The sequence below is a fragment of the Salmo salar genome, chromosome ssa21, assembly GCF_905237065.1.
Source record: "Salmo salar chromosome ssa21, Ssal_v3.1, whole genome shotgun sequence".
Lineage (NCBI taxonomy): Eukaryota > Metazoa > Chordata > Actinopteri > Salmoniformes > Salmonidae > Salmo > Salmo salar.
The window spans coordinates 56,975,962-56,988,461 of record NC_059462.1 but is presented as its reverse complement, the minus strand read 5'-3'; the positions used below and the strand labels follow the sequence as shown (position 1 = coordinate 56,988,461).

The 12,500-nt window shown below is 52.9% G+C and overlaps 1 protein-coding gene across 1 annotated transcript in view; it reads left to right on the top strand.

Moving 5' to 3' along the window:
* The window catches only part of bmpr2b (bone morphogenetic protein receptor, type II b (serine/threonine kinase)), a 137,514-nt gene extending 127,260 nt beyond the window's left edge, over positions 1-10,254 (top strand). Inside the window, exons 11-12 of the mRNA XM_045704929.1 lie at positions 81-253; positions 9,218-10,254. Coding sequence (XP_045560885.1) covers positions 81-253; positions 9,218-9,956 — 912 coding nt within the window. The 3' untranslated portion in view covers positions 9,957-10,254. The remainder of the gene's footprint in view (positions 1-80; positions 254-9,217) is intronic.
* Positions 10,255-12,500: the final 2,246 nt, after the last annotated feature.

Genomic DNA, 12,500 nt, shown 5'->3' with positions numbered 1-12,500 from the left:
TTAACTCTGTCCCTTTTTAATTGTGATGATACTGTCCTCCTCCTCCTCCTCCTCCTCTCCTCCTCCTCCTCTCCTCCCAGGCGGTTCGTTCCCTGAAGGAGACCATGGAGGACTGTTGGGACCAGGATGCTGAGGCCAGGCTGACGGCTCAGTGTTCAGAGGAGCGAATGGCTGAACTCCTGCTGATCTGGGACCGGACCAAGTCCGTCAGCCCCACGGTTAACCCCATGACCACCACACTGCAGAACGAGAGGTGAACACACACACACACACACACACTCACTCACACACACACACACACACACACACACACACACACACACACACACACACACACACACACACACACACACAGACACACACACACACACACACACACACACACACACACACACACTCAGGACCAAGTCTGTCAGCCTTACGGTTAACCCCATGGCCACCACACTGCAGAACGAGAGGTGGGTAGCTAAGCAGAACACTTAAACAATAAAGCATGAGGTCCCTTTTGTCTATATTCTGATATCTTTGCTATATACACGGGTTACCAGGCTATATACACAGGGTACCAGGCTATATACACAGGGTACCAGGCTATATACACGGGTTACCAGGCTATATACACAGGGTACCAGGCTATATACACAGGGGTGCCAGGCTATATACACGGGTTACCAGGCTATATACACAGGGTACCAGGCTATATACACAGGGTGCCAGGCTATATACACAGGGTACCAGGCTATATACACAGGGTACCAGGCTATATACACGGGGTGCCAGGCTATATACACAGGGTACCAGGCTATATACACAGGGTACCAGGCTATATACACGGGGTGCCAGGCTATATACACAGGGTACCAGGCTATATACACAGGGTACCAGGCTATATACACAGGGTACCAGGCTATATACACAGGGTGCCAGGCTATATACACAGGGTACCAGGCTATATACACAGGGTACCAGGCTATATACACAGGGTACCAGGCTATATACACAGGGTGCCAGGCTATATACACAGGGTACCAGGCTATATACACGGGGTACCAGGCTATATACACGGGGTACCAGGCTATATACACAGGGTACCAGGCTATATACACAGGGTACCAGGCTATATACACAGGGTGCCAGGCTATATACACAGGGTGCCAGGCTATATACACAGGGTACCAGGCTATATACACAGGGTGCCAGGCTATATACACAGGGTGCCAGGCTATATACACAGGGTGCCAGGCTATATACACAGGGTGCCAGGCTATATACACAGGGGTGCCAGGCTATATACACAGGGTTACCAGGCTATATACACAGGGTTGCCAGGCTATATACACAGGGTGCCTGGCTATATACACAGGGTACCAGGCTATATACACAGGGTGCCAGGCTATATACACAGGGTACCAGGCTATATACACAGGGTACCAGGCTATATACACAGGGTACCAGGCTATATACACAGGGTGCCAGGCTATATACACAGGGTGCCAGGCCATATACACAGGGTGCCAGGCTATATACACAGGGTGCCAGGCTATATACACAGGGTACCAGGCTATATACACGGGGTACAAGGCTATATACACAGGGTACCAGGCTATATACACAGGGTGCCAGGCTATATACACAGGGTGCCAGGCTATATACACAGGGTACCAGGCTATATACACAGGGTACCAGGCTATATACACAGGGTGCCAGGCTATATACACAGGGTGCCAGGCTATATACACAGGGTACCAGGCTATATACACAGGGTACCAGGCTATATACACAGGGGTACCAGGCTATATACACAGGGTACCAGGCTATATACACAGGGTACCAGGCTATATACACGGGGTTCCAGGCTATATACACAGGGTACCAGGCTATATACACGGGGTACAAGGCTATATACACGGGGTACCAGGCTATATACACAGGGTACCAGGCTATATACACAGGGTGCCAGGCTATATACACAGGGTACCAGGCTATATACACAGGGTACCAGGCTATATACACAGGGTGCCAGGCTATATACACAGGGTGCCAGGCTATATACACGGGGTACCAGGCTATATACATGGGGTACCAGGCTATATACACAGGGTACCAGTACTGAGTCAATGTGCAGGGGTACAAGGTAATTGAGGTAGATATGTACATATAGGTAGGGGTAAGGGATAGATAATAGACAGTAACAGCAGTATACTGTAGGTAGGGGTAAAGGATAGATAATAGACAGTAGCAGCAGTATACTGTAGGTAGGGGTAAAGGATAGATAATAGACAGTACGTTACTGTAGGTAGGGGTAAAGGATAGATAATAGACAGTAACAACAGTATAGTGTAGGTAGGGGTAAAGGATAGATAGTAGACAGTAACAACAGTGTATATGATGACTCAAAAAAGGGTCAATGCAATTTGGTTATCTAGTTCAAAGTCTTATGGCTTGGGGATAAAAGGTGTTGAACCAACCAGCATCCAGGATCCAATCAAACCATTTGATAATGGAGCAATAAGGCCAGGAGGTGTGGTATATACCACGGCGAAGGGTTGTTCTTAGGCACGACGCAACGCGGAGTGCCTGCATACAGCCCTTAGTATGAACTGGTCACCACCGTAATTAGAAAATATAAATGTTTGTAATGCCCGTGGTTTACGGTATGATACACCATGGCTGGCAACCAATCAGCATTCAGGGCTCGAACCACCCAGTTGATAATAATGTGTAGTTAGCTGGTCACTGGGCACGGCGCTATATCGACCCACCAGGACCCGCTATGTCAACCCACCAGGACCCACTATATCAACCCACCAGGACCCACCAGGACCCGCTATATCAACCCACCAGGACCCACCAGGACCCGCTATATCAACCCACCAGGACCCGCTATATCAACCCACCAGGACCCGCTATATCAACCCACCAGGACCCGCTATATCAACCCACCAGGACCCACTATATCAACCCACCAGGACCCACTATATCAACCCACCTTTACCCGCTATATCAACCCACCTTTACCCGCTTATATCAACCCACCAGGACCCGCTATATCAACCCACCAGGACCCGCTATATCAACCCACCAGGACCCACTATATCAACCCACCAGGACCCACTATATCAACACACCCTTTACCCGCTATATCAACCCACCTTTACCCGCTATATCAACCCACCAGGACCCACTATATCAACCCACCAGGACCCGCTATATCAACCCACCTTTACCCGCTATATCAACCCACCTTTACCAGCTATATCAACCCACCAGGACCCGCTATATCAACCCACCAGGACCCACTATATCAACACACCTTTACCCGCTATATCAACACACCTTTACCCGCTATATCAACCCACCAGGACCCACTATATCAACCCACCAGGACCCGCTATATCAACCCACCTTTACCCGCTATATCAACCCACCTTTACCCACTATATCAACACACCAGGACCCACTATATCAACCCACCTTTACCCACTATATCAACCAACCAGGACCCACTATATCAACCCACCAGGACCCGCTATATCAACCCACCAGGACCCACTATATCAACCCACCTTTACCCGCTATATCAACCCACCAGGACCCACTATATCAACCCACCTTTACCCGCTATATCAACACACCAGGACCCGCTATATCAACCCACCAGGACCCGCTATATCAACACACCAGGACCCGCTATATCAACCCACCAGGACCCACTATATCAACCCACCAGGACCCACTATATCAACCCACCAGGACCCGCTATATCAACCCACCAGGACCCGCTATATCAACCCACCAGGACCCACCAGGACCCGCTTAATCAACACACCAGGACCCACTATATGAACACACCAGGACCCGCTATATCAACACACCAGGACCCGCTATATCTACACACCAGGACCCGCTATATCAACCCACCTTTACCCACTATATCAACCCACCTTTACCCGCTATATCAACCCACCAGGACCCGCTATATCAACCCACCTTTACCCGCTATATCAACCCACCTTTACCCACTATATCAACACACCAGGACCCACTATATCAACCCACCTTTACCCACTATATCAACCCACCAGGACCCGCTATATCAACCCACCTTTACCCACTATATCAACCCACCAGGACCCGCTATATCAACACACCAGGACCCGCTATATCAACACACCAGGACCCACTATATCAACACACCAGGACCCGCTATATCAACACACCTTTACCCGCTATATCAACCCACCAGGACCCACTATATCAACCCACCAGGACCCGCTATATCAACCCACACCCTTATACCCACTATATCAACCCACCAGGACCACTATATCAACCCACCAGGACCCACTATATCAACCCACCAGGACCCACTATATCAACCCACCAGGACCCACACCCCTATATCAACACACCAGGACCCGCTATATCAACCCACCAGGACCCACTATATCAACCCACCATGACCCGCTATATCAACCCACCAGGACCCGCTATATCAACCCACCAGGACCCGCTATATCAACCCACCAGGACCCCTATATCAACCCACCCCGCTATATCAACCCACCAGGACCCACTATATCAACCCACCAGGACCCACTATATCAACCCACCAGGACCCGCTATATCAACACACCAGGACCCACTATATCAACACACCAGGACCCACTATATCAACACACCAGGACCCGCTATATCAACCCACCAGGACCCACCCAGGACCCACTATATCAACACACCAGGACCTGCTATATCAACCCACCAGGACCCACTATATCAACCCACCAGGACCCACTATATCAACACACCAGGACCCACTATATAAACCCACCAGGACCCACTATATCAACCCACCAGGACCCGCTATATCAACACACCAGGACCCACTATATCAACACACCAGGACCCACTATTTCAACACACCAGGACCCACTATATCAACCCACCAGGACCCACTATATCAACCCACCAGGACCTGCTATATCAACACACCAGGACCCACTATATCAACCCACCAGGACCCACTATATCAACCCACCAGGACCCGCTATATCAACACACCAGGACCCACTATATCAACACACCAGGACCCACTATATCAACACACCAGGACCCGCTATATCAACCCACCTTTACCCACTATATCAACCCACCAGGACCCGCTATATCAACCCACCCGCTATATCAACCCACCAGGACCCGCTATATCGACACACCTGGACCCGCTATATCAACCCACCTGGACCCTCTATATCAACACACCTGGACCCGCTATATCAACCCACCAGGACCCGCTATATCAACACACCAGGACCCACTATATCAACCCATCCGCTATATCAACCCACCAGGACCCGCTATATCAACCCACCAGGACCCGCTATATCAACCCACCAGGACCCGCTATATCAACACACCAGGACCCACTATATCAACCCACCAGGACCCGCTATATCAACCCACCAGGACCCGCTATATCAACCCACCAGGACCCACTATATCAACCCACCAGGACCCACTATATCAACCCACCAGGACCCGCTATATCAACACACCAGGACCCGCTATATCAACACACCAGGACCCGCTATATCAACACACCAGGACCCGCTATATCAACCCACCAGGACCCACTATATCAACACACCAGGACCCACTATATCAACACACCAGGACCCACTATATCAACCCACCAGGACCCGCTATATCAACACACCAGGACCCGCTATATCAACCCACCAGGACCCGCTATATCAACCCACCAGGACCCGCTATATCAACCCACCAGGACCCACCAGGACCCGCTATATCAACCCACCAGGACCCACCAGGACCCGCTATATCAACACACCAGGACCCGCTATATCAACCCACCAGGACCCACTATATCAACACACCAGGACCCGCTATATCAACCCACCTGTACACGCTATATCAACCCACCAGGACCCACCAGGACCCACTATATCAACACACCAGGACCCGCTATATCAACCCACCTGGACCCGCTATATCAACCCACCAGGACCCGCTATATCAACACACCAGGACCCGCTATATCAACCCACCAGGACCCACTATATCAACACACCAGGACCCGCTATATCAACCCACCTTTACACGCTATATCAACCCACCAGGACCCACCAGGACCCACTATATCAACACACCAGGACCCGCTATATCAACCCACCTGGACCCGCTATATCAACCCACCAGGACCCACTATATCAACACACCAGGACCCACTATATCAACCAACCAGGACCCGCTATATCAACACACCTGGACCAGTAACCAGGGTAGCCTAGTGGTTAGAGTGTTGACCAGTAACCAGCAGGTAGCCTAGTGGTTAGAGTGTTGACCAGTAACCAGCAGGGTAGCCTAGTGGTTAGAGTGTTGACCAGTAACCAGCAGGGTAGCCTAGTGGTTAGAGTGTTGGGCCAGTAACCAGCAGGGTAGCCTAGTGGCTAGAGTGTTGGACCAGTAACCAGCATGTAGCCTAGTGGTTAGAGCGTTGGACCAGTAACCAGCAGGTAGCCTAGTGGTTAGAGCGTTGGGCCAGTAACCAGCAGGGTAGCCTAGTGGTTAGAGCGTTGGGCCAGTAACCAGCAGGTAGCCTAGTGGTTAGAGCGTTGGGCCAGTAACCAGCAGGGTAGCCTAGTGGTTAGAGCGTTGGGCCAGTAACCAGCAGGTAGCCTAGTGGTTAGAGCGTTGGGCCAGTAACCAGCAGGTAGCCTAGTGGTTAGAGCGTTGGGCCAGTAACCAGCAGGTAGCCTAGTGGTTAGAGCGTTGGGCCAGTAACCAGCAGGTAACCTAGTGGTTAGAGCGTTGGGCCAGTAACCAGCAGGGTAGCCTAGTGGTTAGAGCGTTGGACCAGTAACCAGCAGGTAGCCTAGTGGTTAGAGCGTTGGGCCAGTAACCAGCAGGGTAGCCTAGTGGTTAGAGCGTTGGACCAGTAACCACCAGGTAGCCTAGTGGTTAGAGTGTTGGACCGGTAACCAGAAGGGTAGCCTAGTGGTTAGAGTGTTGGACCAGTAACCAGCAGGGTAGCCTAGTGGTTAGAGTGTTTGACCAGTAACCAGAAGGGTAGCCTAGTGGTTAGAGTGTTGGACTAGTAACCAGCAGGTAGCCTAGTGGTTAGAGTGTTGACCAGTAACCAGCAGGTAGCCTAGTGGTTAGAGCGTTGGGCCAGTAACCAGCAAGTAGCCTAGTGGTTAGAGCGTTGGGCCAGTAACCAGCAGGGTAGCCTAGTGGTTAGAGTGTTGGGCCAGTAACCAGCAGGTAGCCTAGTGGTTAGAGCGTTGGGCCAGTAACCAGCAGGTAGCCTAGTGGTTAGAGTGTTGGACCAGTAACCAGCAGGGTAGCCTAGTGGCTAGAGTGTTGGACCAGTAACCAGCAGGTAGCCTAGTGGTTAGAGCGTTGGGCCAGTAACCAGCAGGTAGCCTAGTGGTTAGAGTGTTGACCAGTAACCAGCAGGGTAGCCTAGTGGTTAGAGCGTTGGACCAGTAACCAGCAGGGTAGCCTAGTGGTTAGAGTGTTGGGCCAGTAACCAGCAGGTAGCCTAGTGGTTAGAGCGTTGGGCCAGTAACCAGCAGGGTAGCCTAGTGGTTAGAGCGTTGGGCCAGTAACCAGCAGGGTAGCCTAGTGGTTAGAGCGTTGGGCCAGTAACCAGCAGGGTAGCCTAGTGGTTAGAGTGTTGGGCCAGTAACCAGCAGGGTAGCCTAGTGGTTAGAGCGTTGGGCCAGTAACCAGCAGGGTAGCCTAGTGGTTAGAGCGTTGGACCAGTAACCAGCAGGGTAGCCTAGTGGTTAGAGCGTTGGGCCAGTAACCAGCAGGGTAGCCTAGTGGTTAGAGTGTTGGACCAGTAACCAGCAGGTAGCCTAGTGGTTAGAGCGTTGGGCCAGTAACCAGCAGGTAGCCTAGTGGTTAGAGTGTTGGGCCAGTAACCAGCAGGGTAGCCTAGTGGTTAGAGCGTTGGGCCAGTAACCAGCAGGTAGCCTAGTGGTTAGAGTGTTGGGCCAGTAACCAGCAGGGTAGCCTAGTGGTTAGAGTGTTGACCAGTAACCAGCAGGTAGCCTAGTGGTTAGAGTGTTGGGCCAGTAACCAGCAGGGTAGCCTAGTGGTTAGAGTGTTGGGCCAGTAACCAGCAGGTAGCCTAGTGGTTAGAGTGTTGGACCAGTAACCAGTAGGTAGCCTAGTGGTTAGAGAGTTGACCAGTAACCAGCAGGTAGCCTAGTGGTTAGAGCGTTGGGCCAGTAACCAGCAGGTAGCCTAGTGGTTAGAGCGTTGGGCCAGTAACCAGCAGGTAGCCTAGTGGTTAGAGCGTTGGGCCAGTAACCAGCAGGTAACCTATTGGTTAGAGCGTTGGGCCAGTAACCAGCAGGGTAGCCTAGTGGTTAGAGTGTTGGACCAGTAACCAGAAGGGTAGCCTAGTGGTTAGAGTGTTGGACTAGTAACCAGCAGGTAGCCTAGTGGTTAGAGTGTTGACCAGTAACCAGCAGGTAGCCTAGTGGTTAGAGCGTTGGACCAGTAACCAGCAAGTAGCCTAGTGGTTAGAGCGTTGGGCCAGTAACCAGCAGGGTAGCCTAGTGGTTAGAGCGTTGGGCCAGAAACCAGCAGGGTAGCCTAGTGGTTAGAGTGTTGGGCCAGTAACCAGCAGGGTAGCCTAGTGGTTAGAGTGTTGGGCCAGTAACCAGCAGGTAGCCTAGTGGTTAGAGTGTTGACCAGTAACCAGCAGGGTAGCCTAGTGGTTAGAGCGTTGGGCCAGTAACCAGCAGGGTAGCCTAGTGGTTAGAGCGTTGGGCCAGTAACCAGCAGGGTAGCCTAGTGGTTAGAGTGTTGGGCCAGTAACCAGCAGGGTAGTCTAGTGGTTTGCGCTTTTAGCCGGGAACCGAAAGGTTGCTGGTATCGAATACAGGATCCGACAAGGTGAAAAATCTGTCGACGTGCCCTTAAGCAAGGCACTTAACCCTTATTTGCTTTACTTTGGCGTCCGAACCTTTTTCAAATAACACATTTCACTGTGACAATTATAAACATCTGAATAAAGGTCTTTGTATCATCACCCACACACTGCCTTGAGTCATTCAGGAAGTAAGTTGAGTCACGTGTCGTTCCCTTTTGTAAGAAGGGTGAAGGTCATGTTTTTCATAATACTATCTGCTTGCCCCTGTCGTGTAATGTTTGATCTGTTACTATCTGCTTCCCCTTTCAGGAACCTGTCCCACAGCCGTAGGGGTCCTAAAGTCAGCCCCTACCCAGACTACTCCTCCTCCTCCTACATCGAGGACCACGAGGGTCACGTGGTGAAGAATCTTCCCGGTGGGGACACCTCTGTATCGGGGACCTCTTCCGTCGGCGTCCCTGGTGGAACCAGCAGTGCCCCCGCAGGCCCGGAGAAGAACCGAAACTCCATCAACGCCGAGCGTCAACAGGCGCAAGCCCGTCTGCCCAGCCCGGAGAGCAGCGGCGCCAGCCTCTCCACCACCACGGGGCTGACACCCAACACCGTCATGACCACCATCTCTGAGTCGGGTCAAGGGGAGGACTCATCCGGTCCACTTGGTGGCGCTGTGCTGGGGCTGGCGGTGCCGGTGTGTCTGCAGCTGACCCAGGAAGACTTGGAGACCACCAAACTGGACCCTAAAGAGGTAGACAAGAACCTGAAGGAGTCTTCTGATGAGAACCTTATGGAGCACAGCCAGAAACAGTTCTCTGCTCCAGACACCCTCAGCTGTAGGTCTTCCTCCCTGCTCTACCCTCTCATCAAGCTGGCTGAGGAGGTGACTGGGACCGAGCCGGGGCCCAGGGAGGGTCTGGGAACGGGGCCAGTGGGATGGGGGACCCTCCAGCTACTATGTTCCCCCTGCCCAAACAGCAGAACCTCCCCAAGAGACCCACCAGCCTACCGCTCAACACCAAGGTCAAGGAAGGTTCTGGTTCCTCCAGGTTGAAGTCTGGGAAACACCGGTCCAATCTGAAGCAGGTCGAGACGGGCGTGGCCAAGATGAACACGGTCGCTCCAGCGGCAGAACCACGCCTTGTTAACGTTACCAACAACGGGCCGCCAACAGCCGTAGGAAACGGGGTGCGGAGCGGCGTGAGCGTCGTGGTCGTCAACGGTTACCTGAACGGAGGCTTGGCCTCTTCATCTGGAGGCGGGGCTCCTTACGGGACTACCAATCCGGCGGGCCCCCAGGGGGAGTTGGGCGGAGCGACACCCTTGTTGTTACAGAGCCAGCTCAGCGGAGACGACAGTAGACTCAACATCAACTGTAGTCCTGATGAACATGAACCTTTACTAAGGAGAGAACAGCCCACCGCATGTGACCAGAAACCAACCAATCACCTGGCGGGACGCACCAACACTAACCACAACAACAACAACCGTCTGGTGATCACATGTCCGTCTGTAGAGGGACAGCCTGAACCCCTCACCTTTGTCCCCATACCTAGACCTGTCTCTGTACCCAAACCCATCTCCGTGCACCGATCACAGCCCCTCTCACTGCCCCTCTCACTGCCCCTCTCACAGCCCAACTACCAGTCTCAGTCCCTGTCTCAGTCCCAGTCTCAGTCCCAGTCCCTGTCTCAGTCCCAGTCTCAGCCCCAGTCCCTGTCTCAGTCCCAGTCTCAGCCCCAGTCCCTGTCCCAGTCCCAGTCTCAGTCCCTGTCTCAGTCCCTGTCTCAGCCCCAGTCCCTGTCCCAGCCCCAGTCCCAGCCCCAGTCCCTGCCTCAGTCCCAGTCCCAGCCCCAGTCCCAGTCTCAGCCCCAGCCCCAGTCCCAGTCTCAGCCCCAGTCTCAGCCCCTAGTCCCAGCCCCAGTCCCAGCCCCAGTCTCAGTCCCAGTCTCAGCCCCAGCCCCAGTCCCAGTCCCAGTCTCAGTCCCCGTCCCAGCCTCAGTCTCAGTCTCAGCCCCAGTCCCAGTCCCAACCCCAGTCTCAGTCTCAGTCCCAGTCCCAGTCTCAGTCCCAGTCTCAGCCCCAGTCCCAGTCTCAACCCCAGTCCCAGTCTCAACCCCAGTCCCAGCCCCAGCCCCAGTCTCAACCCCGGTCCCAGCCCCAGTCCCAGTCTCAACCCCAGTCCCAGCCCCAGTCTCAGCCCCAGTCCCAGCCTCAGCCCCAGTCCCAGCCTCAGCCCCAGCGGCCCTCAGACAGCCCAAACCCAGACGACCTGAGAGACCCTGCTCCCTGGACCTGTCTGCCTCCTCAAACAACAGCTCTTCAGGTGAGAAAATAACACTCCGCACATCTCTCTACCTCAGTCCACCCCTCTCTCTCTCCTTCACTCTCTCTCTCTCCTTCACTCTCTGTCTCTCTCTCCTTCACTCTCTCTCTCTCCTTCACTCTCTCTCTCTCCTTCACTCTCTCTCTCTCCTTCACTCTCTCTCTCTCCTTCACTCTCTCTCTCTCCTTCACTCTCTGTCTCTCTCTCCTTCACTCTCTCTCTCTCCTTCACTCTCTCTCTCTCCTTCACTCTCTGTCTCTCCTTCACTCTCTCTCTCCTTCACTCTCTGTCTCTCTCTCCTTCACTCTCTGTCTCTCTCTCCTTCACTCTCTGTCTCTCCTTCACTCTCTCTCTATCTCCTTCACTCTCTGTCTCTCTCTCCTTCACTCTCTGTCTCTCCTTCCTTCACTCTCTCTCTCTCCTTCACTCTCTCTCTCTCCTTCACTCTCTGTCTCTCTCTCCTTCACTCTCTCTCTCTCCTTCACTCTCTGTCTCTCTCTCCTTCACTCTCTCTCTCTCCTTCACTCTCTCTCTCTCCTTCACTCTCTCTCTCTCCTTCACTCTCTCTCTCTCTCTCCTTCACTCTCTCTCTCTCCTTCACTCTCTCTCTCTCCTTCACTCTCTCTCTCTCCTTCACTCTCTGTCTCTCTCTCCTTCACTCTCTCTCTCCTCTCTGTCTCTCTCTCCTTCACTCTCTCTCTCTCCTTCACTCTCTGTCTCGCCTTCACTCTCTCTCTCCTTCACTCTCTGTCTCTCTCTCCTTCACTCTCTGTCTCTCTCTCCTTCACTCTCTCTCTCTCCTTCACTCTCTCTCTCTCCTTCACTCTCTGTCTCTCTCTCCTTCACTCTCTCTCTCTCCTCACTCTCTGCCTCCTTCACTCTCTCTCTCTCCTTCACTCTCTGTCTCTCCTTCCTTCACTCTCTCTCTCTCCTTCACTCTCTCTCTCTCCTTCACTCTCTGTCTCTCTCTCCTTCACTCTCTGTCTCTCCTTCCTTCACTCTCTCTCTCTCCTTCACTCTCTGTCTCTCTCTCCTTCACTCTCTCTCTCTCTCTCCTTCACTCTCTCTCTCTCCTTCACTCTCTGTCTCTCTCTCCTTCACTCTCTCTCTCTCCTTCACTCTCTGTCTCTCTCTCCTTCACTCTCTGTCTCCTTCACTCTCTGTCTCTCTCTCTACCTCAGTCCACCCTTCTCTCGCTCCTTCACTCTCTGTCTCTCTCTCCTTCACTCTCTCTCACTCCTTCACTCTCTGTCTCTCTCTCCTTCACTCTCT